This window comes from Festucalex cinctus, chromosome 12, assembly GCF_051991245.1.
Source record: "Festucalex cinctus isolate MCC-2025b chromosome 12, RoL_Fcin_1.0, whole genome shotgun sequence".
Lineage (NCBI taxonomy): Eukaryota > Metazoa > Chordata > Actinopteri > Syngnathiformes > Syngnathidae > Festucalex > Festucalex cinctus.
Window position 1 is genome coordinate 16490252 of NC_135422.1, and position 25250 is coordinate 16515501.

Here is a 25250-nt window from a genome sequence, read left to right on the forward strand (position 1 = left end):
AGCATTGCTACAATACACAATCTCCACTTTGCTCCAGTGGCCCTTAGTCTCTTCTTGGATAAGATCTGTTTCACTCAAAGTTAATACAAGCTTGCATTAACACAGCTCTGGATATTGCAGTATTATTCCACAATCACCAGTTTTCTGCATTGGCCCTTAGTCTCATCTTGGATAACCACTGCCTAATTTGAAGTTAGCACAAACTAGCAGTAGTACAGCTCTGGATGCTGCAATATTATACTCCACTGTGTCCACAACAGCCCTTAGTCTCCTCCTCCCATTTAACAGAGTCTGTTTTGAAGTCAATACAAGCTAACATTATTAACCAAGCTTGTGCCTTTGCTCTGGATGCTGCAGTATTATAGCCTGTCACTTAGTGTCCTCATGGATAACTATTTGTCTCAGTATAATTCAATAGAAGCTAATGTAAAACTAGCCTGTGCCTTAGCTCTGGATACTGCAGTACTATACGCTGCAGTCCTCACTTTGCTGCCATGCCCCTTAGTCTCCTCTTGTATAACATTTGTCTCCTTTGTAGTCAATACAAACTAGCATTAGCTCAGTGTGTGCCTTAGCTCTGGCGTATTATTCTCCAAAGTCTCCACTTCTCTGCAATGACCCTTAGTCTCGTTTTGGATAACATTTGTCTGATTTGAAATCAGTACAACCCAACATTAGCTTCGATTTGTGCCTTTGCTCTGGACGCTGCAGTATGACACTCCACAGTCTCCACTGTTCTGCATTCTCCTTAGTCTCCTATTGGATAATGATTGCTTCCTTTGAAGTCAAGACAAACTATCCTTGATTAAGCTTAGGTCTAGAGACCACGGTATTATACATCAAAGTCTTGCTGCAGGAGTCCTTAGTCTCCTCTAGGATAAAAGAGGCTTTTCAATAGACTTTTCTCCCCCATATTTGAATGTGGCCTAACCAGGTAATAGATGTATTAGAAATGAGTACATTCCACAGAATGCCGTTAAAAAAACCCAACAACCATCCACCTACATTTTTCCCCTCACTGAAAAACTAACAGTTCAAGCTAATAACTTAATACTTGAACTGCAGGAGGCTTTGAAGTCACGTTAGCGACATTAGCTTTTAAGCCCTTCCCTCAGCGGCGCGCCGACATTGCAGCGCGGACGATTTGTATCGGCTCGCGGGCTTTTATGTAAATACAGTACATCATTGTTGCACGTGTGTAGACGAAGACATGCTATAGATCATTGGGCTCGACCATTCAAGGCCGTCGGCCGTATAAACACACACAGTGCCACGCTTCACCTCTCCTGCCGTCCGCCTGTGTGACACTCGTACATCTCGCCACACTTACACGCACACGCACACACAGAATGGCCAATAAGTTGGGCGGAAGTAAGCGGGTCATATCCCACTATGATTCCCGCCGCAGTTTGTCTGATGCGGGAGGAGTGAGGCGGCAAGGGAATGGGAATATTATGCAAATGAGGCCGGGATTGTAACCGTGGTGACGACATGGAGGGAAATGGTGAGATTTAAGACTCCCCGACGGGGGTAAAAAAAAAAAAAAAAAAGGTGAGTTGGTGTCCGAGCACAAAAGAGGGGCGTCAAATTTAAGACCAAACTATTATGTATAGTTTTCTATGTATTTTGTACATACATAAACATCATTTTAGGTCAATTATGTTATATTTGCAGAGTTGCCAAAAAGTGGGCATGTAGGCCTACTTTTTTTTTTTACACTAATTACTTTAAGGAAAGAAAGGAGTGAGGAAGGAGAAAAGAAACGGAGAGTGAAAAGAATGAAACATGGACAGAAGATGGAAAAGAGGAAGGAAGCTAAGAAGGAAGAATGAAATAATATAGGAAAGAATGAAAAAAACAGGTGAGGGAGGAGTGAAGGAAAGAAGAAATCAAGATACAAAAAGGGAGGAAAGAAGGCTTAATCGAAAGAAGGAAGTAAGGAAAGGAGGACGAAAGCAACGGAAGAGAATGAGAGGAAGAAGGACGAAATCGAGATAGGAAAAAAGGATTATCAAAAAAAGGAAGGAAGCAGGAAGGAAGGAAGAAAGGAAGGATGATAGTGAGGGAGCGAGTACAGGATGATGTAACTAAGGAAAAAACAGACAACAACAACTACAAAAACAATTTAGTTTTTAATTAGCTAACATTTTGCAAACTTCAAAGACCATTTAGTCTTAGAACACCATCTAATAAGTAGTGATGGTTTCTAAAGAGCAAAGACAGTAAAGTAAGATTTGAACCGATGTTATGTGTACGTCAACATTGGAAGACTAATGTAAACATCAAAGACGTTCTGAATTAATCTTAAACCGAACGCGTTTTCAAACATGAAAGTTGAAGCGTTGATTCAAATTAACCTTTCCAACATTTCAGTCTTTGATCAACCGACTGCACATATTTGTAAATCCCATAGTTCACTTTTTTTCCAGAACATCAAAAGAATTGACTTTTTTTTTGATAAACATAACCTCTGTTTTGTCAAACATCAAAGACAATTTATTTAATCTTTGGACTTTGAAAACTACTCAAGTCTTCAAAGAACCAAACAATTAGAGAACATTTGACTCTTGACAATGGATTAAGCCGTCCCCCCGCCCTACCCCCACCCTCTTTAAAAAAATAATTAAATAAATATTCCTTTAGAAATGCACATGTCATGTGGCGGCGCTTTACAAGATGACTGGAGCGGGCCTGTTCATCTTGCCTGATGGGAGGATGCAGTTGAGAAAAACAGCTGGACTGTTACGCCCCCTGTTGGTGACGCTGACACAGTACACGTCACATTCTTTAACATCCTGTAAGCCAAATTTCAAGCTCCCATCCATCTATTCTTATCCTACATTCAAACATGATTCTCTAATCCACATGTGTCAAGAGCCGGCCCTCGAGGGCCACAGTCCTGCAGGTTTTGGATATTTCCCTTCTTCAACACAGCTGGTTCATGATCAGCTCATCTGCAAGCTCTGCAGAAGCCTGATAACGAGCCTGTTAATTGGAATCAGCTGAACTTCGAATCGTAAAATCTATAAAAACCTGCAAGAATCCAGCCCTCGAGGACTGCAGTTTGCCACCCCAGATCTAATCTATCAAATGTATCAAATGTGACTTGGGGATTTTATTTATTGTTTATTTTTTGGGCTCTGCATTGCATGAGAAAAAGCTTCCAATCACAATCTTGGCCATGCTGTCAAAAATCACACAAAAAAATCCAATGATGTCAAAGTGCAAGTAAGCAATCCCGGCTGGTGTCGTCACAAATGTGGTGCTGACTTACGTGCAGTGAAACTTGTCAGATGGAGATTGTTTTGGAGAGCAGAGAATTGAGTGAGGAGACAAACCCAAACTTTTTCGCCAATCAGACTCAGCTGCCAGTGATGGCTTCTTCACCTGAAAGGTCTACCGCCCTCTGTTGGTCAAAACAGAAGGAAGACAAGCTATAGGTCATTTGCACTGTAGATGAACATGATGTCAAATAAATTTAAAAACACAATAATTGCATCTTAAATGCATTAACTAGTAAACTAATAAATTAAATGTGAACCTTGATTTTAGAAAATTGATTTTTAAAACGTATTATCCATCCATCCATCCATCCATCTTCTTCCGCTTATCCGAGGTCGGGTCGCGGGGGCAGCAGCTTTAGGAGGGAAACCCAGATTTCCCTCTCCCCAGCCACTTCAACCAGCTCCTCCGGCGGGATCCCAAGGCGTTCCCAGGCCAGCCGGGAGACATAGTCTCTCCAGCGTGTCCTGGGTCTTCCCCGGGGCCTCCCGCCGGTGGGACATGCCCGGAACACCTCCCCAGGGAGGCGTCCAGGAGGCATCCGAACCAGATGCCCGAGCCACCTCAGCTGGCTCCTCTCAACGCGGAGGAGCAGCGGCTCGACTCTGAGTCCCTCCCGGATGACCGAGCTTCTCACCCTATCTCTAAGGGGGAGCCCGGAAACCCTACGGAGGAAACTCATTTCGGCCGCTTGTATCCGGGATCTCGTTCTTTCGGTCACGACCCACAGCTCGTGGCCATAGGTGAGGGTCGGAACGTAGATCGACCGGTAAATTGAGAGCTTCGCTTTTTGGCTCAGCTCTTTCTTCACCACAACGGACCGATACAGAGTCCGCATCACTGCAGACTCTGCACCGATCCGCCTGTCGATCTCCCGCTCCATCCTGCCCTCACTCGTGAACAAGACCCCAAGATACTTAAACTCCTCCACTTGGGGCAGGATCTCATCCCCGACCCGGAGAGGACACGCCACCCTTTTCCGACTGAGGACCATGGTCTCGGATTTGGAGGTGCTGATCCTCATCCCAACCGCTTCACACTCGGCTGCGAACCGCCCCAGTGAGAGTTGGAGATCCCGGCTTGATGAAGTCAACAGCACCACATCTTCTGCAAAGAGCAGAGATGCAATGCTGAGGCCACCAAACCCCTCAACGCTTCGGCTGCGCCTAGAAATTCTGTCCATAAAAGTTATGAACAGAATCGGTGACAAAGGGCAACCTTGGCGGAGTCCAACCCTCACTGGAAACGGATCCGACTTACTGCGGGCAATGCGGACCAAACTCTGGCAACGGTTGTACAGTGACCGAACAGCCCGTATCAGGGGGTTCGGTACCCCATACTCCCGAAGCACCCCCCATAGGACTCCCCGAGGGACACGGTCGAACGCCTTCTCCAAATCCACAAAACACATGTGGACGTATTATCTTATCATATCTTATTATTTATGTTTGTTTAATATGTTAAAACAATTATTTATTTTCATAAAATAAGTCATTCTCATGTTTGATTCACTTATGTAAAAATATTAATTTGATAATTAACCAACTGTTTATGTACAGCATATGTAATATATTGTTGCAGGAGAAAGAGCACACATGAGTGAGGGAGGGAAGAGAACATGCAGTTTTGTTTTGTTTTTTTTATAAAAACATGTAGCGAGTAAGGAATTGCCTAATTCCACCTCTTCCCGAACTCAAAACAGCTATTTTGTTTGCTATCTTTCACGAGTGGACACATTGATGAACCAGGTGTGCCTGACCTCAGTAACTGTGACGACAGTAGCCAGACACACCCGGATTCATCAGTGTGTTCAGTCATCAAAAACAGAAAGCACAAGTTTTATTAAAATCAGACAGTCATGGAGTTATGCAAAGAGCCCATAGTGGAAAAAATGAATGTAGAGTCTGCAAGGGTGAGAAAAACAAGGAAAACATATTCTATGATTATGAAGGAGGGTGTATTATTATTATTATTGTTATTATTATTATTGCTGTCGTTGTTGATATTTCATTTTTCTCATTGCCAATGTTTAATATACACAAGTTATCTGGATGCTGTTTTACATCATTGACTTTATATTTGGATGTATTTTGGATTAGCAGAAAAAAAAAGTTAAAAGTTCCCATTTCTGAGTACTTGGGTTCGAGTCCAGGCTCCGGCCTTCCTGGGTGGAGTTTGCATGTTCTCCCCATGCCCGCATGGGTCTTCTCCGGGTACTCCGGTCTCCTCCCACATTCCAAAGACATGCACGGCAGGTTAATTGGGCGCTCCGAATTGTCCCTAGGTGTGCTTGTGAGTGTGAGTGGTTGTTCTTCTCTGTGTGCCCTGCGATTGGCTGGCAACCAGTTCAGGTTGTACCCCGCCTACTGCCCAGAACCGGCTGGGATAGGCTCCAGCACCCCCATGATGGATGGATGTTTCTGGACTTTGAATTCTGATATCACTCTCATTTTGCAAACCTTTTGTCAACCAAAGAGGACGGCATGGTTCAGTGGTAGAGTGGTTTTCTCCTAACTGGGGAGATTGTGAGTTAGATCCCGGGATTGTGTCATGATTGATCGATACCTATTTACTGAGCATGCCCAATGTCGACTTCTGTCAACAGCAAGAGTGGAAAATGTGTTTTTATTAGTATTAATTGCACATGAGAAATTATCACATTTATTATAGAGAAAATATTTTCTTCTTGCTGAAAATGGCTAAATGAGTCAAGTATCCCTTTAACACGTCTATTTGGTGTTTGAAATTGTAATTTTTTTGAGTCTTTGAGGCTTGGACATACAGGATACAGTGTGAAATGTTACGTACAATCTCATAGTACACAATGTTTCTTTTTCCAAGGTCTCTAACTAACATTTGCAGATGTCACACGACTCACATCATACCAACAACCTCACGAAGTTTCTTTGGAAAAGTTTCTTATTGAAAATCAAAACAAGACACAAATAAAATAACCACAGAGAGTTTGAGAATCCTGTGGTTGAGCAAACTTACCTAGCAAAATGTAAATTTGGGTCCTAGTAAAACAATATGTCCATACTGTACCATACATTGCTTTTTTTTATTGATTGTTAATTTGTCATTTTGGCTCCGTGACTCAACATTTATGCCATTTCTAATTGGAAAGCAACAAACTAAAGTTGGTTAATAATATCCTGTGTCAGTCCACGGGGAGGGAGTCTGAAGGCCAGACTTCTCCAGGACGCTTCCAGTGAAATCACAGATGACCTATGACCTCATCTGACCTCATCAGATGTTGAAGCTCTCGGCCTGGTCGTACAGGTATGCAAGCGGGGCCATATGCCAGCGCGACATCCGCCCCATGTCGGAAATATAGATGTGTGCTTTTTTTTGTCGTTTTATTATTGAGTGATATGTTACTGGAGCTGAGCATGGTAAGTAAGTCTGCAGTTTGTGTAATTTTCCATCCTTTTGCAACAGGTTCCATGTTGAGGGGTCAGAGAAGACAAAAAATTTTTGTTCTTGTTTTTTCCCCCCCGAACTCAGTGCGGGCAAATGGAACGGTTTGCGACAAAATGTCATTTGAACGCAAACTGTAAGAACTAACACTTCTCTGTGTGATGAAGTTGCAAGTGTAAGAGGGCAGCTAAAATAAAGGGGTACCAGTGATGCAACCTCCTGGTAGCCAATGGAGGTCATCCCACTCAAGAGTACACTTCTCAATGATGGGTCAAGGCCCTACATTTACTGATAAACCTCAGAAGCATGGCACACCAAATCAATCATTGTCAGACATTGAGCTGAAGTATTCAAATAAAACAAGTCTCCATCATCTAAGATGGGTTAAAAAAAGAACGGGAAAAACTAATAACATTCACAAGCAAAGCAGAGAAAAAAAAAGTAGCTTTAAAAAAAATATTACAAATATTAAATATAAAAAATATATTAAATATTAAACATGCTGTACCTTGACAATGTTAAAACACTAACAAAACTTTAATGACAGAATATTTATTTATTTATTTATGTATTAAATTATTGGAATCAATAAATAAATATTTTGTAATGAATAAATAAATACATACAATAAATCAAACTTTTTCCATTTCTTTTATTTAAATCCAACCTGTTGGTAGGCGGGGCCGTCAACAAGGAACGTGCAGCGAGGGCTTGTTGGGAGAGGTATCTGTCAGCTCTCTCTCTCTCTCTCCTCAGCTATCGTGAGCATCATTCCTGCTTGGACAAGGGTGAGTAAATGTACTTATTTTACTGCTGTTGAACTGTCAAGCAAGGCATCATTTAGTAATAGGTAAATTAATAAGATGGCAACTGGTCGTTGACAAGCGATGTTTAAACTTTTTTTTTTCTTTCTTCTTTTTTTTTTCCCAAAGTCTGTCGGAGCTCCTCTCATGTCAGCTCTGTGATGAAGTTGCCCCCCGCACGCAAAACTAAATATTACAATATTTGCGCAATAGTTTGTTTAGTTTATGCTGGTTTGTGCCATAAAAACTTTCGTTTGTGTTGCTACTGTTTTGCACTTTTGCGGCCAGTAGATAGGAGATTGTTTGCCTGCCACAGCGTATCTTCTTCTGACTGATGTTTTCTAATGTCTTTTGGCTGTCCGGTGTTGACTGTGGTGGAACTTCGGTACAAGGTGGAATTGTTTCAGAATTGGTCAGTGCATGTCGACCAAGAGACCTTTACATTACTTCTTTTTTTTTTTCTTTTTTTTTTTACGGTGTTGGTTTTAACAAGCTATAAGTTGCAACAATGATTCTACTCAATGTTATCGGCTGCTTTTCTGTTCAATCAAGTTGTCTGAAGTTTTTGGCATGTGTGAGGTGAAGTGAAGAATTAGAGATATTCTGTCCTTTAATGATGTAAGTTGGATCAATGTATCTCTTTATATGTTTTATTGGACATAAAAATGACTGCTTGGTTATCTGTCAGATTGATGGTACAAAAAGACAAAGAGAAGGGAGGGGTCTTTATCAGGGGTATTAGTATTCGTTTATTTTCTGACTTGCATGTTTTTCCTCACATTCAAAACCACAAAGGCAACACAGGACAGCTTCATTAATATTTCAGTTTCTCTCACTCATTAGAATTGACAAGGCTTAAAATAATTATTTTTGTAAAGAGCAACTGTGTGGAGCTTTTTTTTTTTTTTTTCCCTGCAGGTTAATCCCAGGGAACTGAAGCATGGGTTACAATAAAAATATGACAATATAAAGAATAATCAACAATTGTTGTTGTTTTTTTGTTCGTTTTTTTTTTTTTTCAAATAGAATCAACAGTTTTTATTTCTTAAATTCACATGCAGGTATATAGCAGTCAATTATATTTTATGGTCTAGAGGTAAAGCGAAAATTATTTTAAAAAGCTCTGCTGTAATGTAAATTTATTAAATAAAATAAAAATTATACCTTCATTTATGTGCTCCATGTAGAGCAAAAAAACATAACTATTTTCATTTGAACTAATGTAAATAATTAAAGCTTTGACCTTGTGCTAATCCAAAATACATCAAAATCTAAATTCAATGATATAAAACAAAAAGGGAAAAAACAACATCCAGATATCTTGTATATATATTAAACATTAGCAATGAGAAATACGAAATAATATCAACAACAGCAATAATAATAATAATAATTATAACAATAACAAGACACCTTCCTTCATATCATAAAATATGTTTTCCTTGCTCCCCCACACCCCCTTTCATACGCTACATGCGGAGTTTGAGAAAACTGCTTTTCATTTTTTTTCACTATGGGCTCTTTGCATAACTGCACGACTTCCTGTGTCGTCCCCGGGGCCTCCTGCCGGTGGGACATGCCTGGAACACCTCTCCAGGGAGGTGTCCAGGAGGCATCCGAACCAGATGCCCGAGCCACCTCAGCTGGCTCCTCTCAACGTGGAGGAGCAGCGGCTCGACTCTGAGCTCCTCCCGGATGACCGAGCTTCTCACCCTCTTTAAGGGAGAGCCCGGACACCCTGCGGAGGAAACTCATTTCGGCCGCTTGTATCTGGGATCTTGTTCTTTGTAATTATTAAGTTTTGAAATTTATTTTACATCATCTACAGTTACAGTTCAAATGACCGATAGCTTATCTTCCTTCTGTTTTGACCAGCAGAGGGCGGTATACCTTTCAGGTGAAGAAACCATCAACGGAATTGGTGCACTGAACTGACGGCTGACGAGATTGGCTGAAAAGTTTGGGTCTCCTCACTCAATTCTCTGCTCTCCAAAACAATCTCCATCTGACAAGTTTCACTCCACGTAAGTCAGCACCACAGTTGCAGGAATGTTTTGTTTTGTTTTTCGACCATTTTGAGTGTTACGAAAACTGTATATGTGAGTATGAGAAAGTATTATTATTGTGCATGCCTATGAAATTCATGTACATGCGCTATTGACAAATGTACATATGTGTTACAGTGTAATTGTTTTATTGTTTGGATTACTCATTTTCTTTTATTGTAATGTAATAATTTACTGTATTAATAATTAACTAAGTTAAAAGATACAAAGAATAAGGGGTAGGACAAGATAAGTTTTTAACTTCTTCCCTTTGGAGATGTAAACCATCACGAATGATTGCGATTAATTTCTTCTTTCTTTAAATTTGCTACTTATTTATGTTTCTATGTTATGTTTATATGTTCAATAAATAAATGAACAAACTAGGGGTGTGAATTGCCTAGTACCTGACTATTCGATTCGTATCACGATTCACAGGTCACGATTCGATTCGATACCGATTAATCCCGATACGAATTTATAAGTCGATTGTTGCGATTTTTTTTCATTCAAATTTAGAAAATACTAATCAGTAAGCTTGTAGAGTGTAAGATTTATATGAAAATGTATTATTTATTTATCTGAAATTTCAGTCTTATAGAGGTTGTAATCTGTTTCATGTTTGAACAGCATTAAAATAAAATATTAAGGCTTAATGTTCCGTTCATATAACATTCTTCCATGCTCAAGGTGTGAATCCTAACCCGAAGTCAGACGTTTTGTTGAATATTTTTCCATTAAAAATGGAAGTTTAAAAATCGATTCACACACACACAAAAAAAAAAAAAAAAAAAAAAAGACAATGATGATAAGACGTTGAATCGGTAAGACTACCGAATGAACAATTCTGAGCTCTTTTTAAAAAAATTAAAAAAATCGATTCAGCCGCCTATTGAATCGATTCGAGAATCGCGCGATGTAGTATCGCGATATATTGCCGAATCGATTTTTTTTAACACAACCTAGAACAAAACAAAACAAAACAAAACAAAACAAAACAAAACAAAACAAAACAAAACAAAACAAAACAAAACAAAACAAAACAAAACAAAACAAAACAAAACACCATCCGGGATTGCTTACTTGCATTTTCACATCATTGGATTTTCTTTTTTTTTTTTTTTTTTTTTCTTACAGCATGTCCAAGATTGTGCTGGGCAGCTTTTTGGGGGTCGGCCTCCTCAGAGCGGGGGTCAACTTGTACGTTTCGATAGACGGCAAATGGATGCGGCTGTGCGAGAAACGCATGGGCAACTGCAAATATTTGGACTTGATAAAGTCCATAGGGCCGTGGGGTGCCTGTCTCTTCAGTATCGACGGCAACATTAACATTTGCCCACACCCGGCGTTGGACGATCCGATTGGTAAAGAAAACAAATAAATAATTTTCACATTGAAAATTAATTCATATACATACATATAGTTCTGATTTATATTTTGTTTTTAAATCTTAACATTTAAATTAATGTAATGTATTTATGTATAATTATTTTATTTGTTTTTTTAAATTTATTGAATTGAACAAATTTCATTTCATTGCATTTTTTTTGTAGCATTCTTCATGTTTCCTTTACTTATTTATTTTAGTGCAATATTCTATGAAGTTGTTTGAATTTCACTGGCATTTCTGTTGTGCAGACAATATTCCGGCCACAGGTGGCCTGATGGTCATGAGCTCTCTCATGGCCCTGCTCTCCCTGGCGATCGTTGCTACGGTCATTCTGAGCACCTACCTGGGCTACTGGGCCGACGGTTTCAAGAAGAATCTCGCTGTTGGCATTGCTGGAGTCCTCATGCTCCTCTCCGGTAAGCGCCTTTGTAACGTAGTGATGCCATTTTCTCCTCCATCATGCAAACTTTAACCTGCACTTCACAGAAAACATGAAGCTCCTTTCTCTAAAGTCTACAAATAACATTTGGTGTTTCAATATAGTTACCATTTTCATATGTTGTGATGTGCGAATGTTTAAAAAAAATTACATTATTTTTTTTTAATTGTTTCAATTTTTTGGTTGGATTGTCAAAGAGCTACTATTGGCTATTAAATTGTGCCGCTGATGAATCTATCTGGTCCTACTTCATACAGCATATCAAGGACTAGACTTGACTGCAATGCTAAATGCGACAATCACCTGGTGTGCCATGGCATCATTTCACTGTGTTTGTTTTTGTCTGTATTCAGGGCTGTTCGAGCTCATTGTCACCGTGTGGATCACCACTGCCGCGTACAGGAGTGGAGAGATGATGGCCAACAGGCCCCCCCTGTACTTCGCCTGGGTGGGCGTGTTCTTGTCATTTTTGCCCGGCGCCATCGTGACCTCCGACTACTTGTGGAAGGAGTGCTGCCCATGCCAGGTCGAGCCTGAGGAGGAGGAGGAGTCGAACTTCGTCGTCTCCTTGCCCATGATGCCGACCTTGAAGCCCAATAGGGTTGTGAAACCCTGCCCCGAGATGATGGAGGTAGACGTCTACACCGGCAGGCCCGTGATGGTGAAGCCGAAAGTCGACTCCCCTCCCAAGAGGGTGGAGCCGAACGTCGGCTCCGCCAAGATGGTCGAGTGGGTGGTCGACACCGGCATGCCCGTGATGGTGAAGCCGAAAGTCGACTCCCATCCCAAGAGGGCAGAGCCAGACGTCGGCTCCGCCAAGATGGTCGAGTGGGATGTCGGCACCGGAATGCCCGTGATGGTGAAGCCGAAAGTCGACTCCTATCCCAAGAGGGTGGAGCCGAACGTCGGCTCCGCCTATCCCAAGATCTTGGAGTCTAACGTCGACACCGGCATGCCCGTGATGGTGAAGCCGAAAGTCGACTCCCATCCCAAGAGGGTGGAACCGAACGTCGGCTCCGCCAAGATGGTCGAGTGGGATGTCGACACCGGCATGCCCGTGATGGTGGAGTTGAATGTCGACACCTATCCCGAGATGGTGGAGTCGAACCTTGTGTGGAATTATGGTAACGGAAATTACATATCTGATTAGGTCATTCTGTGATTTCCTTGTAAGCGTCCTGAGGGGGTCTTCAGACTAGGGCTGCACAATATATAGAAAAAAATATCGATATCGTGATATTGGCCCATGCAATATGCATATCGCAAAGACATGCAATAAATCTCATATGGAATTTTATGCTTTTATCTGAATTTGACCAGTCAGACGCTAATTAAAATGTGCAGCGCCATCCAATAGTTGAACATTATCGAGAGGTCATTACAATTAATTGAATAAGAACATTCATTAGTTTGCATTTAGTTTGCTTATTTTTCTGCATGAAACAATGCAATTATTTCATTAGATAATAAAAATGTCATTTCCTTAGGTACATGTTAAATATCGCAATAATATCAATATTGGTATATTGAGCAACTATATTGCGTATTGCATGTTTTTCCAATATCGTGCAGCCTTACTTCAGACTCCCTCACTGTGGACTGTCACAAGATTTTAATAATCACCTTTTCTTTATTGTTTTCCAACTGAGAATCACACAAAACGTCAAATCAAAAACACGTGTTATTGTATTAATTGTTTTTAGACATTGGTTACATTTGCTAGTTTTTGGATATGCAGTGGTCAGCATATATTCGTGCACTCCCTTTGAAAAATGTAAAGATTTTATTCAATATCTCTATGAACATAAGAACAATTTCCAAAATTTTGACAAGATGTTTTCTGTAGAATATGCTCTTAATTCACAACATGAGGGTAAGGTTGATTATAGAATGTATAGCCTTAGCCTATATTACAAAATCAGTAGTTTAATCAAATTAACTTATGCATTAAAAAAATAATAATAATAATAATGCATCCCACAACAAAACCATCTAGTATTTTCTATGACCTCCATGGCTTATAGATAGCAACATGTCTGCTCGGCCTGGAATGAACAAATTGTCAGTATTTTTCTGGGATCTACTTCTTTGTTTTTTTGTTTTGTTTTGTTTTTTTAAATAATTTTATTAAAACAACTACTTTTTTCTTTGTTCGAATTAACAAATCTTGTTTGCAATCAATGACCCACATTTGTGGGAGTATTTTGTAGTATAAAGAAAATCTGGATTCTGAAAGGAAACTAAACATATTGGGGTGTACTCATTTATGCTGAGCACTGTTGCTGCCGATCATTTACACACATATATATATGTTTTTGTTTTTTGTTTTTTTTCAAAATGCATATTACTGGTAAATTCATACTCAGTGTTTTTTTATGGGTTTTTTTGTTTGTTTGTTTTACAAATTATTGAGCAATCAAAAATGTTGAAAATGTTTGCTTCTATTGATAATGTTAATGGTAATGGTTGAACAAACGTGCTGTTTTTGAGGTCTCCTTTTGAAGTTGAAAGGATTCAGCCCGACCTTTGGTACATGATATATAGATGGATATTTTGTTTTTACTTAAGACAATTTTACATTTTGTAGGGTCAGCGGGCTCACAGTTAGTATTTCCAAACTTTTTTTATTTTTTTGGCTGTTTATCGTTTGTATGCAATCTTGTTTTGATTTTCAATAAACTTTTACTGAGCAATAGAAAATGTCCTTTTTCTTCCTGAATTTATGTTGGCATTTTGTCTGTTTGGTGACATCGGGGAATGTTTGCCAGAGATCTTGACTTGGATAAGGAAAAATTGAGCACTGTGAGGTGTGGTGCACAATGTGCCACACGCACACACATTGTATCTTTTCCATGTTGTGCATTTGCGAGCCTCAAGGACTCACAAATTTCCAATTTCAAACATCAAAACCGGCAGTCCACAGTAAGAGACAAAGTGGCCACCCTTGGGTGGATTTTGCTGCTTAATTCATATTCCATAAATGCAATATGAATCATAATGCCATGTTTAGACAAGTGTGGGCACATCCAACATATGATTGTTTGACTTTACTTCTCCTTTAACAGAGACACTGCGTGTTCTGTTGGCTTGATTTCATAATCATTTCCCCACATTAAAAACAGTTTTTGTCAATCGCTTTGATGCAAGTTGCAAACTCCCGACGTCATTTTTCACAACTGCAGCTACAAAACACAAAACTGTTATCACTTGTATCACATTAACTATTGTAGTACAAAATATATGCTTCATCCTGGGCTACATGTAATGTCACTCTGAAAGGAATAGTTAAAAGAATGAATGCCGCAGAACTATATATGAAATTTATTGCTGAATACAAACCAACTAACAACATAGGTTGAATGGAAGCAGCAATTACTGTCACAAATAAATAAAAAAAAGTCCTGCAAAACATGTGGACCTGACTACTGGACAGCAGGACTGGACTGGCACAAAAAAAATTGGACCCTGGCATTTCGACTTATGTCCACTCCTGAGAAAGATGGGAAAAGTACTGGACTTGAGTAAAAGTACAATTGCTTGCATAAAAAATGACTTTGGTAAAAGTAAAAGTGCTCATTCAAATAATTACTCAAGTAAAAGTCAAAAAAGAAATACAGGCTCTCAATTGTACTTCACGAGTAAAAGTAAAAAGTATTTTTACCGGATGCTTCCTCCTCGTCTCATTTAACTCATTTGCTCCCAATAACGTGTAAATACGTTTTTTTTTTTTTTTTTTTTTTTTATGTTTTAACTCTTTGACTGCCAGCCATTTTCAGAAAAGGTAACCCCACAGTGCCAGCTGATTTACAGAATTTTACCGATCTTTCAAGCTCCACAGAAAATGTTGTGTTAGGACTAAGGAAACGCGGATACTACCAAATGAAAGATTGAAGTCTCATCTTTCAAAAAGTGTTTTTTGATTGCAAAATAACAGTTTATTTACATTCAACAGTAGTAATCCGAACAAACAATTTGGAAAACTCTTTGCAAACTATTTACACGTGCGCAACTGCACATGTGTGGTGTGTGTGTACGTGTTACTATTTACAATTGTGTGGATGTTTCAACGACACAATTTTTCTTTTTGTATGGCATATTGTGGAGCAATCCCATGCGTGCAAGGGGGATGCAGCAGGATTTGCATCACAGTTTTTGTCAGTCTGCTTCTGCATGGACTGATTTGCGTAGAGGTTGGTATGGTGAACGATGTGCTGGAGAAGTTCATCCGTGATGAAGAGCTCCAGGATGTCAGCTGGCAGGTGGGAATTCAGCTCTGCTGCAGCATCCCTTGGTCCTGGTTTTGCAGCAAAGGGGAAGATGGTTGGCTGCCAGCCAACTTCATCAACTTCAAGCCAGCCAGAATCTTTGGGATCTGCAAATATACATTTCAATATCATATATTATTTTAGAGCAGTGTGATGCAATTTGTGTGTGTGTGCATGTTTACCTTTTTTTCTTGGATGTATTGGTTGATGCACATTCTGTAAATTATAGAAGACGTTTACCATCAAATATTTTATTAGTGCTGTGGAGAATCTTTTTCTTTTTACCTTTGTTCTGCTCACTGTGAGAAGGGTCACTTTGGGCCCTATGAGTAGGAGCTGAAAAAAACATACAATTACAATACTATCGAAAGACTTTTCTTTTATTGTTGCGGTGTATTGAAAACGTTTTTTTTTTTTTTACCTTTCGTTGTCGTAGAACCAGCGGTCGGACGTTGCTGTGAGCACGATCTATAAAATATACATTCACGTTTGTATAGGTAATGTTCTAGTGTATATCAGCACATTTACACATGCTGCTAGCAGATCGCCCGGAAAGTTAGGAAAGTAATCTTACTAGCAATCTCTTAGCATGTTAGTGCTTACCTTCACGTTCTTCGGAGGACGAAAGACTGTCCAAGACTGTCTTGCATCGGACCCATAGTAGTCGTCATCGTCCGATGAAACGTCATCTGTGCAGACGTGTTCCGTTGTGCACCACTTTTCTCCGGTGTTAGCATCGCTAGCCGGTGGGGCCTTATCCCGGGTTTACACCGGATGCGGTTGCGGTGCGGTCCGGCGACTCAAGCAATTAGATTCCATTCATTCGAATGGTGCAGTTTACACCGCTTGCGGGTGCGGTGCGTGTCCACTGCGGAAGGCCTGCGGCACCGCAAGGATAGACCTATTTTCTATTTTTGCCGGACGCCGCTGCGGTAGGCCTCCGGCAAATGGCAAGCTAGCACAAAACACATCGAGTGGGACAGGAAGACCGAGGCAGTTTCAAAATAAATTTCCGGTTACCTTTCAGAATAAAACACTCGCCAGCTCCTATATCGCAAGTTTTTCAGCAAAACGTGACGTGGGCGTCGCCGGGCCATGTGCTCATTCACGGTTTAGACACCAGCGAACATGGACGAGGAGAGGTTTATATTGGAGGTGGAAAACCACAAAATAATATATGACACGGCACATCCTTTTTATAAGGACTGTAATGTATTGTGAGTTTGATGTTCGCGATTGCTTGTTGTGCCCGTCTCGCTTGCCGTACTGAGCGGCAGCCGGACGCGGAAGACAGAAATAAAGAGTGGACCCGCACTGACCCGACTCTCGTTATTAATATACTTTACAAGGACAACCAAAAAAAGGATGCTGCATGGAATCTCATAGCAGAAGAAGAAGAAAAGGTTAAATCAAAAGAAGTCCACCTCTCTTTCTGCTTCTCTGTTGAGCACAGACTTTCTGTATGTTTGTCGTTGTGAAATGCCACATGATCGCGCGCGCGCGGTCCCGCGAGACACGTTGGGAAGTGGGCGGCGACGGAGCTGCCGGACCGCAGCTGTGCGGAGCCGGTGTGGATTGACAAAAAAATTGACCCGTCCGGAGCACGCAGTCAAGACGCACCGCACCGCAACCGCATCCGGTGAAAACCCGGGGTTAGGACGTTATTAGCATCGCTATCCGGTGGGGCCTTAGGACGTGGTCGAAACGGCCGCGTCACCGCTTCAACTATGACTTAACTCCGTCATCACTGTGCTCTTGAGCACTGGTCGATGCTTTTGAGCTTTGAAAATAAGGATCAAGCGTGAGCTGATTGCCATCTGTAGCCTTTTTGACTCCCTTAGCCAAGTTAGCCATTCTCTCCCACTCAACACTCTAGCTCCGCCTCTCTTCTTCTACTGTTGTCTCCTACCCGATCTTGTCCAAAAGACTCATCACAGCCATCTAGTGGCCAGGAATACTCATTATAGTAACCCGATCGGCTTGATACTTGGAGCACAGCTGCCCAAGGCTTTCCTCCACCCGTTTCCATAAAAAAACATAGTAGACGTCAATAGACGTCTATGGCGGCCTATCCTAGGATTATACTGAACGTTTTTAAACGTTTTTGGCAGTCAAAGAGTTAAGTGTCCCAAAGACGTATTTATACGTTTTTTTGTTTTTTTATGCTAGAGCAAACATAAGGCTTTGATGCAGCCTCTCAACTGCAAAGAACGTTTGCAGAAATGGTAGTTATTACACAAACGCCAGCAGGTGGCAGCAGAGCAAATGAGATCAACCAGGGCCATCTAGAAAAAAGCTAAATTACATACAATTTTAAATAGATTTGTGAAAACTGATGAAACTTAGCTCTCTTCTAATGCTAATTGCTGCAAAACAGAAACAGATAGAAACATACTTTTTTTTCCTGATGAAAGAAGAAACTTGAATCTTTCTTTTGATAGGTTCCATGCTTTTATAACAATAGAACACAATATTCTGTGGGCCTTACAAAACCAGTCAAAATCCAGTAAAACAGCCGGGAGCGAACGCGATTACTTCTGTGAAAATGGCTGGGAGCGAGTGAGTTAATTTGAAGACAATTACATTTAAAAGATCATCACTAAGCAAATCCTTAAAACTGACTAAATCACCCCAACATTTTTTATTTTTTTTTACTCCTCTACCTGGTGCCCTACTGCCCTTGGTTTAAAGATGCAATGGAAATTAAGTTTCCACAACTTGCCGAAAATACATGTGTAAATTATATGCTTAATGATGTTTACAGGAGGAAACTTGTATATTTTTTAATTAAAGAATTATAACTGTAATTCAACTAAAATCTACCAAAATGTAATATTGAGAAACTGAGCGAAAAAAGAAAAAGGGGGTCTTCAAAGCAGCACGTAGCATACACTTGTGCATTTGTTTATTTAATTTCTTTTTTTTTTTCAACTTTGAATCTGCCCTGTATAAGAAAAAAAAAAGAGAAAAAGATCAACAATCTCTCGTCATCCCCGTCAGGTTGTCATCCACATGTTGGAAAGCACCTTCAAGCGTGCCAAACTCAAATCAATCATTGGTAAGGAATTTATGTCACAGGTGGTGTCAATCATTGTTCTCATCCTGAAACTTTCATGATGTGAACAAGCTCATCAGTTTTCATCAAGCGATCCTTTAAGAGTAAAATGCAGATTGGTAATGCAATCTAAAACCTTTTTGATTTCAATAATCATGACAATGGTGACACATTGAGAATATTGTCTGAAAAGCTTTAAGACTTCATAAGGCTTTATCTGGCTTGAGTCAGAATGGACCACGGTTTTGATGTGAATGAAAAAGGTTTGTTCGCTGACATGTGTGCTGTTATGCAAAAGATGAAAGAGACATGTTTGCCCTCCCACATGTTGCACTGGGCTTGCAAGTCATCAAGTTTCAGAAGCAGAAAGTCACGGGTCAAGTCAAGATTGCAGAACCTGCTGGAAGGTGAAGATTATTTATCATTAAATATTTATTTATTTATTCATTCATTCATTCTGGAAGCTATACTGTTGAGATGACCATGTTTAGCATGCCTTGTCATTCCCATGCGATCATTCCCAGACTGTCTTTGATTCCAAGATTATCAACCTAACTAAAAGTCAAGACTTTATTAAGAGTTTTGTTTTGTTTTTTTTGTTTTTTACCTTTTTTAATTTAAACAAGCTGAAATCACTGAATAACTTGACAGTCACTGTTTGCATCAGTCTTAGTATTGGCAGTGTTACAAACTTTTCAATGATTTTTGCATTTTGAACTACCACATTATGAAGCTCCAAATAATGACAAAATGGGACTGTTGAGCAACTGAAGTTTGTACGTCAAGCATAAACATTCTCAGAATGCTTCTTAAGGGTTGTTCAAAGCTGAAAGTGCTGATTGAAAGTAATAATATCCATTCAAACCAGGATAAATTATTGATTTGATTGTGAAAACTACTTGTTTTGCATGCACAGACATCAATTTTGATTTCGATGGAAAATATGTCCAAAGGACCAAAAAAAAAAGTGCTCGATTTCCTTCCAATTGAATTTCTTGTCTTTATGCCCTCTGGATAATATATTTAGTTTGAGTCAAATAGACTTATGCATACGCATTGAAAATGACAGCACATCAGTACCACCACGGCATTATACAAGGGTGCTGGGGTGGCAGAGTGGTTACAGTTGCTTTCCTTTGATGCATATGGTGTGGGTTTGCTTCCACACCCAGGAGACCATGTTTGTACGTGTGAGTGAATGTACTTTTAAAAAAAAAAAAAAAAAAAAAGACATTGTACTGTATCTGTTGCCATTTAAGGCTGTATTATATTGTTGGGGGATGGCACAGTGGATTTGGGTGATTAGCACATCCGCCTCCCATTACTGAGGACGCAAGATCGAGTTCAGGCTCCAGCCTTCCTGGGTGGAGTTTGCATGTTCTCCCCGTGTCTGCGTGGATCTTCTCTAGGTACTCCGGTCTCCTCCCACATTCCAAAGACATGCTTGGCATGTTAATTGAACACACTGAATTGTCCCTAGGTGCGATTATGAGTGTGGATGGTTGTTCGTCTGTGTACCCTGCGATTGGCTGACGACCAGTTCAGGGTGTGCCCCACGTACTGCCCGAAGCCAGCTGGGATAGGCTCCAGCATCCCTGCGACCCTTGTGAGGAATAAATGGTTAAGAAAATGGATGGATGGATGGATGGATGGATGGATGGATGAAGCAAGCTATAAGTTGCAACAATGTTTCTACTGAGCACCAACACAATATTATCAGCTGCTTTTCTGTTCAATCAAGTTATCTCAAGTTTTTTGGCATGTGTGAGGTTAAAAGTGAAGAGTGATTAAATATTCTGTCCTTTAAATGATGTAAGTCGGATCAATGTATCTCTTTATATGTTTTATTGGACATAGAAATGACTGCTTGGTTATTTGTCAGGTTGATGGTTCAATAAGACAAAGGTTGAGGGGTCTTTATCAGGGGTATTAGTATTAGTTCATTTTCTCACTTGCATGTTTTTCCTCACATTCAAAACCACAAAGGCAACACAGGACAGCTTCATTAATATTTCAGTTTCTCTCATTAGAATTGACAAGGCTTAAAATTATTTTTCTTTGCAGAAGAGTTTTGCGAAGAGCAACTGTGTGGAGCTTTGTTTTTTTTTTTATTTCATTTTATTTTATTTTACTTTTAATTTTTATCCTGCAGGTTAATCCCAGGGTACTGAAGCATGGGTTAAAATAAAAATATGACAATATAAAGAATAATTAATTTTTATTTATTTATTTATTTTTTTTAAGTAGAATCAACAGTTTTTATTTCTTAAATTCACATGCAGGTATATAGCAGTCAATTATATTTTATGGTCTAGAGGCAAAGCGAAAATGATTTTAAAAAGCTCTGCTGTAATGTAAATTTATTAAATAAAATAAAAATTATTCCTTCATTCATGTGCTCCATGTAGAGCAAAAAAAACGTAACTATTTTCATTTGAACTAATTTAAATAATTTAAGCTTTGAACTTCTGCTAATCCAAAATACATCAAAATCTAAATTCAATGATATAAAACAAAAAGGGAAAAAAACAACATCCAGATATCTTGTATATATTAAACATTAGCAATGAGAAATACAAAATAATATCAACAACAGCAATAATAATAATAATAATTATAACAATAACAAGACACCTTCCTTCATATCATAAAATATGTTTTTCTTGCGTCTCCTCCCACATTCCAAAGACATGCATGGCAGGTTAATTGGGCGCTCCGAATTGTCCCTAGGTGTGCGTGTGAGTGTGGATGGTTGTTCGTCTCTGTGTGCCCGGCGATTGGTTGGCAACCAGGCCAGGGTGTCCCCCGCCTACTGCCCAGAGCCAGCTGAGATAGGCGCCAGCACCCCCCGCGACCCTTGTGAGGAATAAGCGGTCAAGAAAATGGATGGATGGATGGATGTTTTCCTTGCTCCCCCACGCCCCCTTTCATACTCTACATGCGGAGTTTGAGAAAACTCCTTTTCATTTTTTTTCACTATGGGCTCTTTGCATAACTGCACGACTTCCTGTGTCGTCCCCGGGGCCTCCTGCCGGTGGGACATGCCTGGAACACCTCTCCAGGGAGGTGTCCAGGAGGCATCCGAACCAGATGCCCGAGCCACCTCAGCTGGCTCCTCTCAACGCGGAGGAGCAGCGGCTCGACTCTGCGCTCCTCCCGGATGACCGAGCTTCTCACCCTCTTTAACTCATTCACTGCCTTTGACAAGTATACTTGTCAATTGTATTTTTTAGAGCGGTGCTAAATGGGGGCGAATCTGAGCATGCTCCACTGTAAATATCAAACTTGGAAACAACTTTACTGATGCCCAACCACCGGTAGATGACATCATTGCCCCATTTTATAGGAAATAAACACAGTTTCAGAGTCCATGGGAGAAATGGCTGTATTTTGGCAAACCTACATTTTTCTGCTGTCAATTATAAAAGAACGGGACGGGACAAAAAGTAGGGAGTCTATTCTGTTATTTGGTAGATTCGGTTTATATATAATTATTGAATGTAATATCACGTGAGTATTGGAAATGTAAAAATTTTCTATAATGACTGGCAGTGAATGAGTTGGGAGAGCCCGGACACCCTGCGGAGGAAACTTATTTCGGCCGCTTGTATCTGGGATCTTGTTCTTTGTAATTATTAAGTTTTGAAATTTATTTTACATCATCGACAGTTACAGTTCAAATGACTGATAGCTTATCTTCCTTCTGTTTTGACCAGAAGAGGGCTGTATACCTTTCAGGTGAAGAAACCATCAACGGAATTGGTGCACTGAACTGACGGCTGAGGAGTCTCTGATTGGCTGAAAAGTTTGGGTTTGTCTACTCACTCAATTTTCTGCTCTCCAAAACAATCTCCATCTGACAAGTTTCACTCCACGTAAGTCAGCACCACAATTGCAGGAATGTTTTTTTGGGGGGGGGGGGGGGGGGGGGGGGTTTCCAACCATTTTGAGTGTTACGTGTTCGAGTGTTTTGAGTGTATATGTGAGTATGAGGAAGTATTGTTATTATTGTGCATGCCTATGAAATTCATGTACATGCGCTATTGACAAATGTACATATGTGTTACAGTGTAATTGTTTCATTGTTGGGATTACTCATTTTCTTTTATTGTAATGTAATAATTTACTGTATTAATAATTAAATAAGTTAAAAGATACAAAGAATAAGGGGTGGGACAAGATAAGTTTTTAACTTCTTCCCTTTGGAGATGTAAACCATCACGAATGATTGCTATGAATTTCTTCTTTCTTTAAATTTGCTACTTATTTATGTTTCTATGTTATGTTTATATGTTCAATAAATAAATGAACAAAACAAAACAAAACAAAACACCATCCGGGATTGCTTACTTGCATTTTGACATCATTGGATTTTCTTTTTTTTTTTTTGTGATTTTTTTACAGCATGTCCAAGATTGTGCTGGGCAGCTTTTTGGGGGTCGGCCTCCTCAGAGCGGGGGTCAACTTGTACGTTTCGATAGACGGCAAATGGATGCGGCTGTGCGAGAAACGCATGGGCAACTGCAAATATTTGGACTTGATAAAGTCCACAGGGCCGTGGGGTGCCTGTCTCTTCAGTATCGACGGCAACTTTAGCCGTTGCGCAGAACGGATGTTCCACGATCCGATTGGTAAAAAAAATAATAATAATTTCACATTGATAATAAATTCATATATATATATATAGTTCTGATTTATATTTTGTTTTTGTTTTTAAATCTTAACATTGAAATACATTTGATGTATTATGTATAATTGTTTTATTTGTATTTTAAATTTATTGAATTAAACAAATTTCATTTCATTGCATTTTTTTTGTAGCATTCTTCATGTTTACTTATTTATTTTACTTATTTATTTTAGTGCATTATTCTATGAAGTTGTTTGAATTTCACTGGCATTTCTGTTGTGCAGACAATATTCCGGCCACAGGTGGCCTGATGGTCATGAGCTCTCTCATGGCCCTGCTCTCCCTGGCGATCGTTGCTACGGTCATTCTGAGCACCTACCTGGGCTACTGGGCCGACGGTTTCAAGAAGAATCTCGCTGTTGGCATTGCTGGAGTCCTCATGCTCCTCTCCGGTAAGCGCCTTTGTAACATAGTGATGCCATTTTCTCCTCCATCATGCAAACTTTAACCTGCACTTCACAGAAGACAACATGAAGCTCCTTTCTCTAAAGTCTACAAATAACATTTGGTGTTTGAATATAGTTACCATTTTCATATGTTGTGATGTGCGAATGTGTAAAAAAAAAAAAATACATTATTTTTTTTTTTAATTGTTTCAATTTTTTGGTTGGATTGTCAAAGAGCTAATATTGGCTATTAAATTGTGCCGCTGATGAATCTATCTGGTCCTACTTCATACAGCATATCAAGGACTAGACTTGACTGCAATGCTAAATGCGACAATCACCTGGTGTGCCATGGCATCATTTCACTGTGTTTGTTTTTGTCTGTATTCAGGGCTGTTCGAGCTCATTGTCACCGTGTGGATCACCACTGCCGCGTACAGGAGTGGAGAGATGATGGCCAACAGGCCCCCCCTGTACTTCGCCTGGGTGGGCGTGTTCTTGTCATTTTTGCCCGGCGCCATCGTGACCTCCGACTACTTGTGGAAGGAGTGCTGCCCATGCCAGGTCGAGCCTGAGGAAGAGGAGGAGGAGGAAGAGGAGGAGTGGTACTTCGTCTCCGACTTGCCCATGATGCCGATCTTGAAGCCCAATAGGGTTGTGAAACCCTGCCCCGAGATGATGGTGGTAGACGTCTACACCGGCATGCCCGTGATGGTGAAGCCGAAAGTCGACTCCTCTCCCGAGAGGGTGGAGTCGAACCTAGTGTGGAATTATGGTAACAGAAATTACATATCTGATTAGGTCATTCTGTGATTTCCTTGTAAGCGTCCTGAGGGGGTCTTCAGACTAGGGCTGCACAATATGTCGAAAAAAAATATCGATATCGTGATATTGGCCCATGCAATATGCATATCGCAAAGACATGCAATAAATTTCATATGGAATGTTGTGCTTTTATCTGAATTTGACCAGTCAGACGCTAATTAAAATGTGCAGCGCCATCCAATAGTTGAACATTATATATATATATATATATATATATATATATATATATATATATATATATATATATATATATATATATATATATATAAGGGGTGTTAAAAAATCGATTCGGCAATATATCGCGATACTACATCGCGCAATTCTTGAATCGATTCAATAGGTGGCTGAATCGATTTTTAAACTTCCATTTTTGATGGAAAAATATTCAACAAAACGTCTTACTTCGGGTTAGGATTCACACCTTAAGCATGTAAGAATGTTATATGAACAGAACATTAAGCCTTAATATTTTATTTTAATGCTGCTCAAACATGAAACAGATTACAACCTGTATAAGACAAAAGTTTCAGATAAATAAATAATACATTTTCATACAAATCTTACACTCAACAAGTTTACTGATTAGTATTTTCTAAATTTGAATAAAAAAATGACAACAATCGACTTATGAATTTGTATCGGGATTAATC

At 39.8% G+C, this 25250-nt stretch overlaps 2 protein-coding genes and 2 long non-coding RNA genes across 7 annotated transcripts in view; 2 read left to right on the top strand and 2 right to left on the bottom strand.

Moving 5' to 3' along the window:
* LOC144031940 (uncharacterized) overlaps positions 1–3392 on the bottom strand; it is a 45020-nt gene extending 41628 nt beyond the window's left edge. Inside the window, exon 1 of the long non-coding RNA XR_013287632.1 lies at positions 3275–3392. This is a non-coding gene — a long non-coding RNA (uncharacterized LOC144031940). The remainder of the gene's footprint in view (positions 1–3274) is intronic.
* Positions 3393–7395: 4003 nt separating this feature from the next.
* Positions 7396–14079, top strand: LOC144031939 (uncharacterized). 2 transcript variants are annotated; one of them, XM_077539482.1, is made up of 5 exons: positions 7396–7490; positions 9381–9529; positions 10688–10914; positions 11189–11356; positions 11733–14079. In XM_077539482.1, exons 3-5 carry the CDS (start codon positions 10689–10691, stop codon positions 12527–12529), a joined length of 1191 nt encoding a protein of 396 aa, XP_077395608.1. In that variant the 5' UTR covers positions 7396–7490; positions 9381–9529; position 10688; the 3' UTR covers positions 12530–14079. The 2 variants fall into 2 exon arrangements, with proteins under 2 accessions (XP_077395608.1, XP_077395607.1); XM_077539481.1 differs by having other exon boundaries at positions 7403–7490; positions 9384–9529.
* Positions 14080–15173: 1094 nt separating this feature from the next.
* LOC144031631 (uncharacterized) lies at positions 15174–19911 on the bottom strand. Its single transcript, XR_013287569.1, has 5 exons — positions 16248–19911; positions 16066–16112; positions 15930–15980; positions 15827–15860; positions 15174–15751 (listed from the first exon to the last, which is right to left on the bottom strand). It is a non-coding gene; the product is annotated as an uncharacterized LOC144031631 (long non-coding RNA).
* Positions 19009–24813, top strand: LOC144031629 (claudin-11-like). 3 transcript variants are annotated; one of them, XM_077538948.1, is made up of 5 exons: positions 19009–19106; positions 22416–22574; positions 23104–23330; positions 23614–23781; positions 24167–24813. In XM_077538948.1, the coding sequence occupies exons 3-5, from the start codon at positions 23105–23107 to the stop codon at positions 24574–24576; spliced, it is 804 nt and encodes a 267-aa protein (XP_077395074.1). In that variant the 5' UTR covers positions 19009–19106; positions 22416–22574; position 23104; the 3' UTR covers positions 24577–24813. The 3 variants fall into 3 exon arrangements, with proteins under 3 accessions (XP_077395074.1, XP_077395076.1, XP_077395075.1); XM_077538950.1 differs by having other exon boundaries at positions 19019–19106; positions 22438–22574; XM_077538949.1 differs by having other exon boundaries at positions 19026–19106; positions 22419–22574.
* The last annotated feature ends 437 nt before the right edge of the window (positions 24814–25250 follow it).

Coding starts and splice junctions, on each gene's coding strand:
- LOC144031939 (XM_077539482.1), top strand. CDS start 10,689: ATGTCCAAGATTGTGCTGGGCAGCTTTTTGGGGGTCGGCCTCCTCAGA. Junction 10,915..11,188: donor GGCGTTGGACGATCCGATTG/GTAAAGAAAACA, acceptor TCTGTTGTGCAG/ACAATATTCCGGCCACAGGT. Junction 11,357..11,732: donor AGTCCTCATGCTCCTCTCCG/GTAAGCGCCTTT, acceptor GTCTGTATTCAG/GGCTGTTCGAGCTCATTGTC.
- LOC144031629 (XM_077538948.1), top strand. CDS start 23,105: ATGTCCAAGATTGTGCTGGGCAGCTTTTTGGGGGTCGGCCTCCTCAGA. Junction 23,331..23,613: donor GATGTTCCACGATCCGATTG/GTAAAAAAAATA, acceptor TCTGTTGTGCAG/ACAATATTCCGGCCACAGGT. Junction 23,782..24,166: donor AGTCCTCATGCTCCTCTCCG/GTAAGCGCCTTT, acceptor GTCTGTATTCAG/GGCTGTTCGAGCTCATTGTC.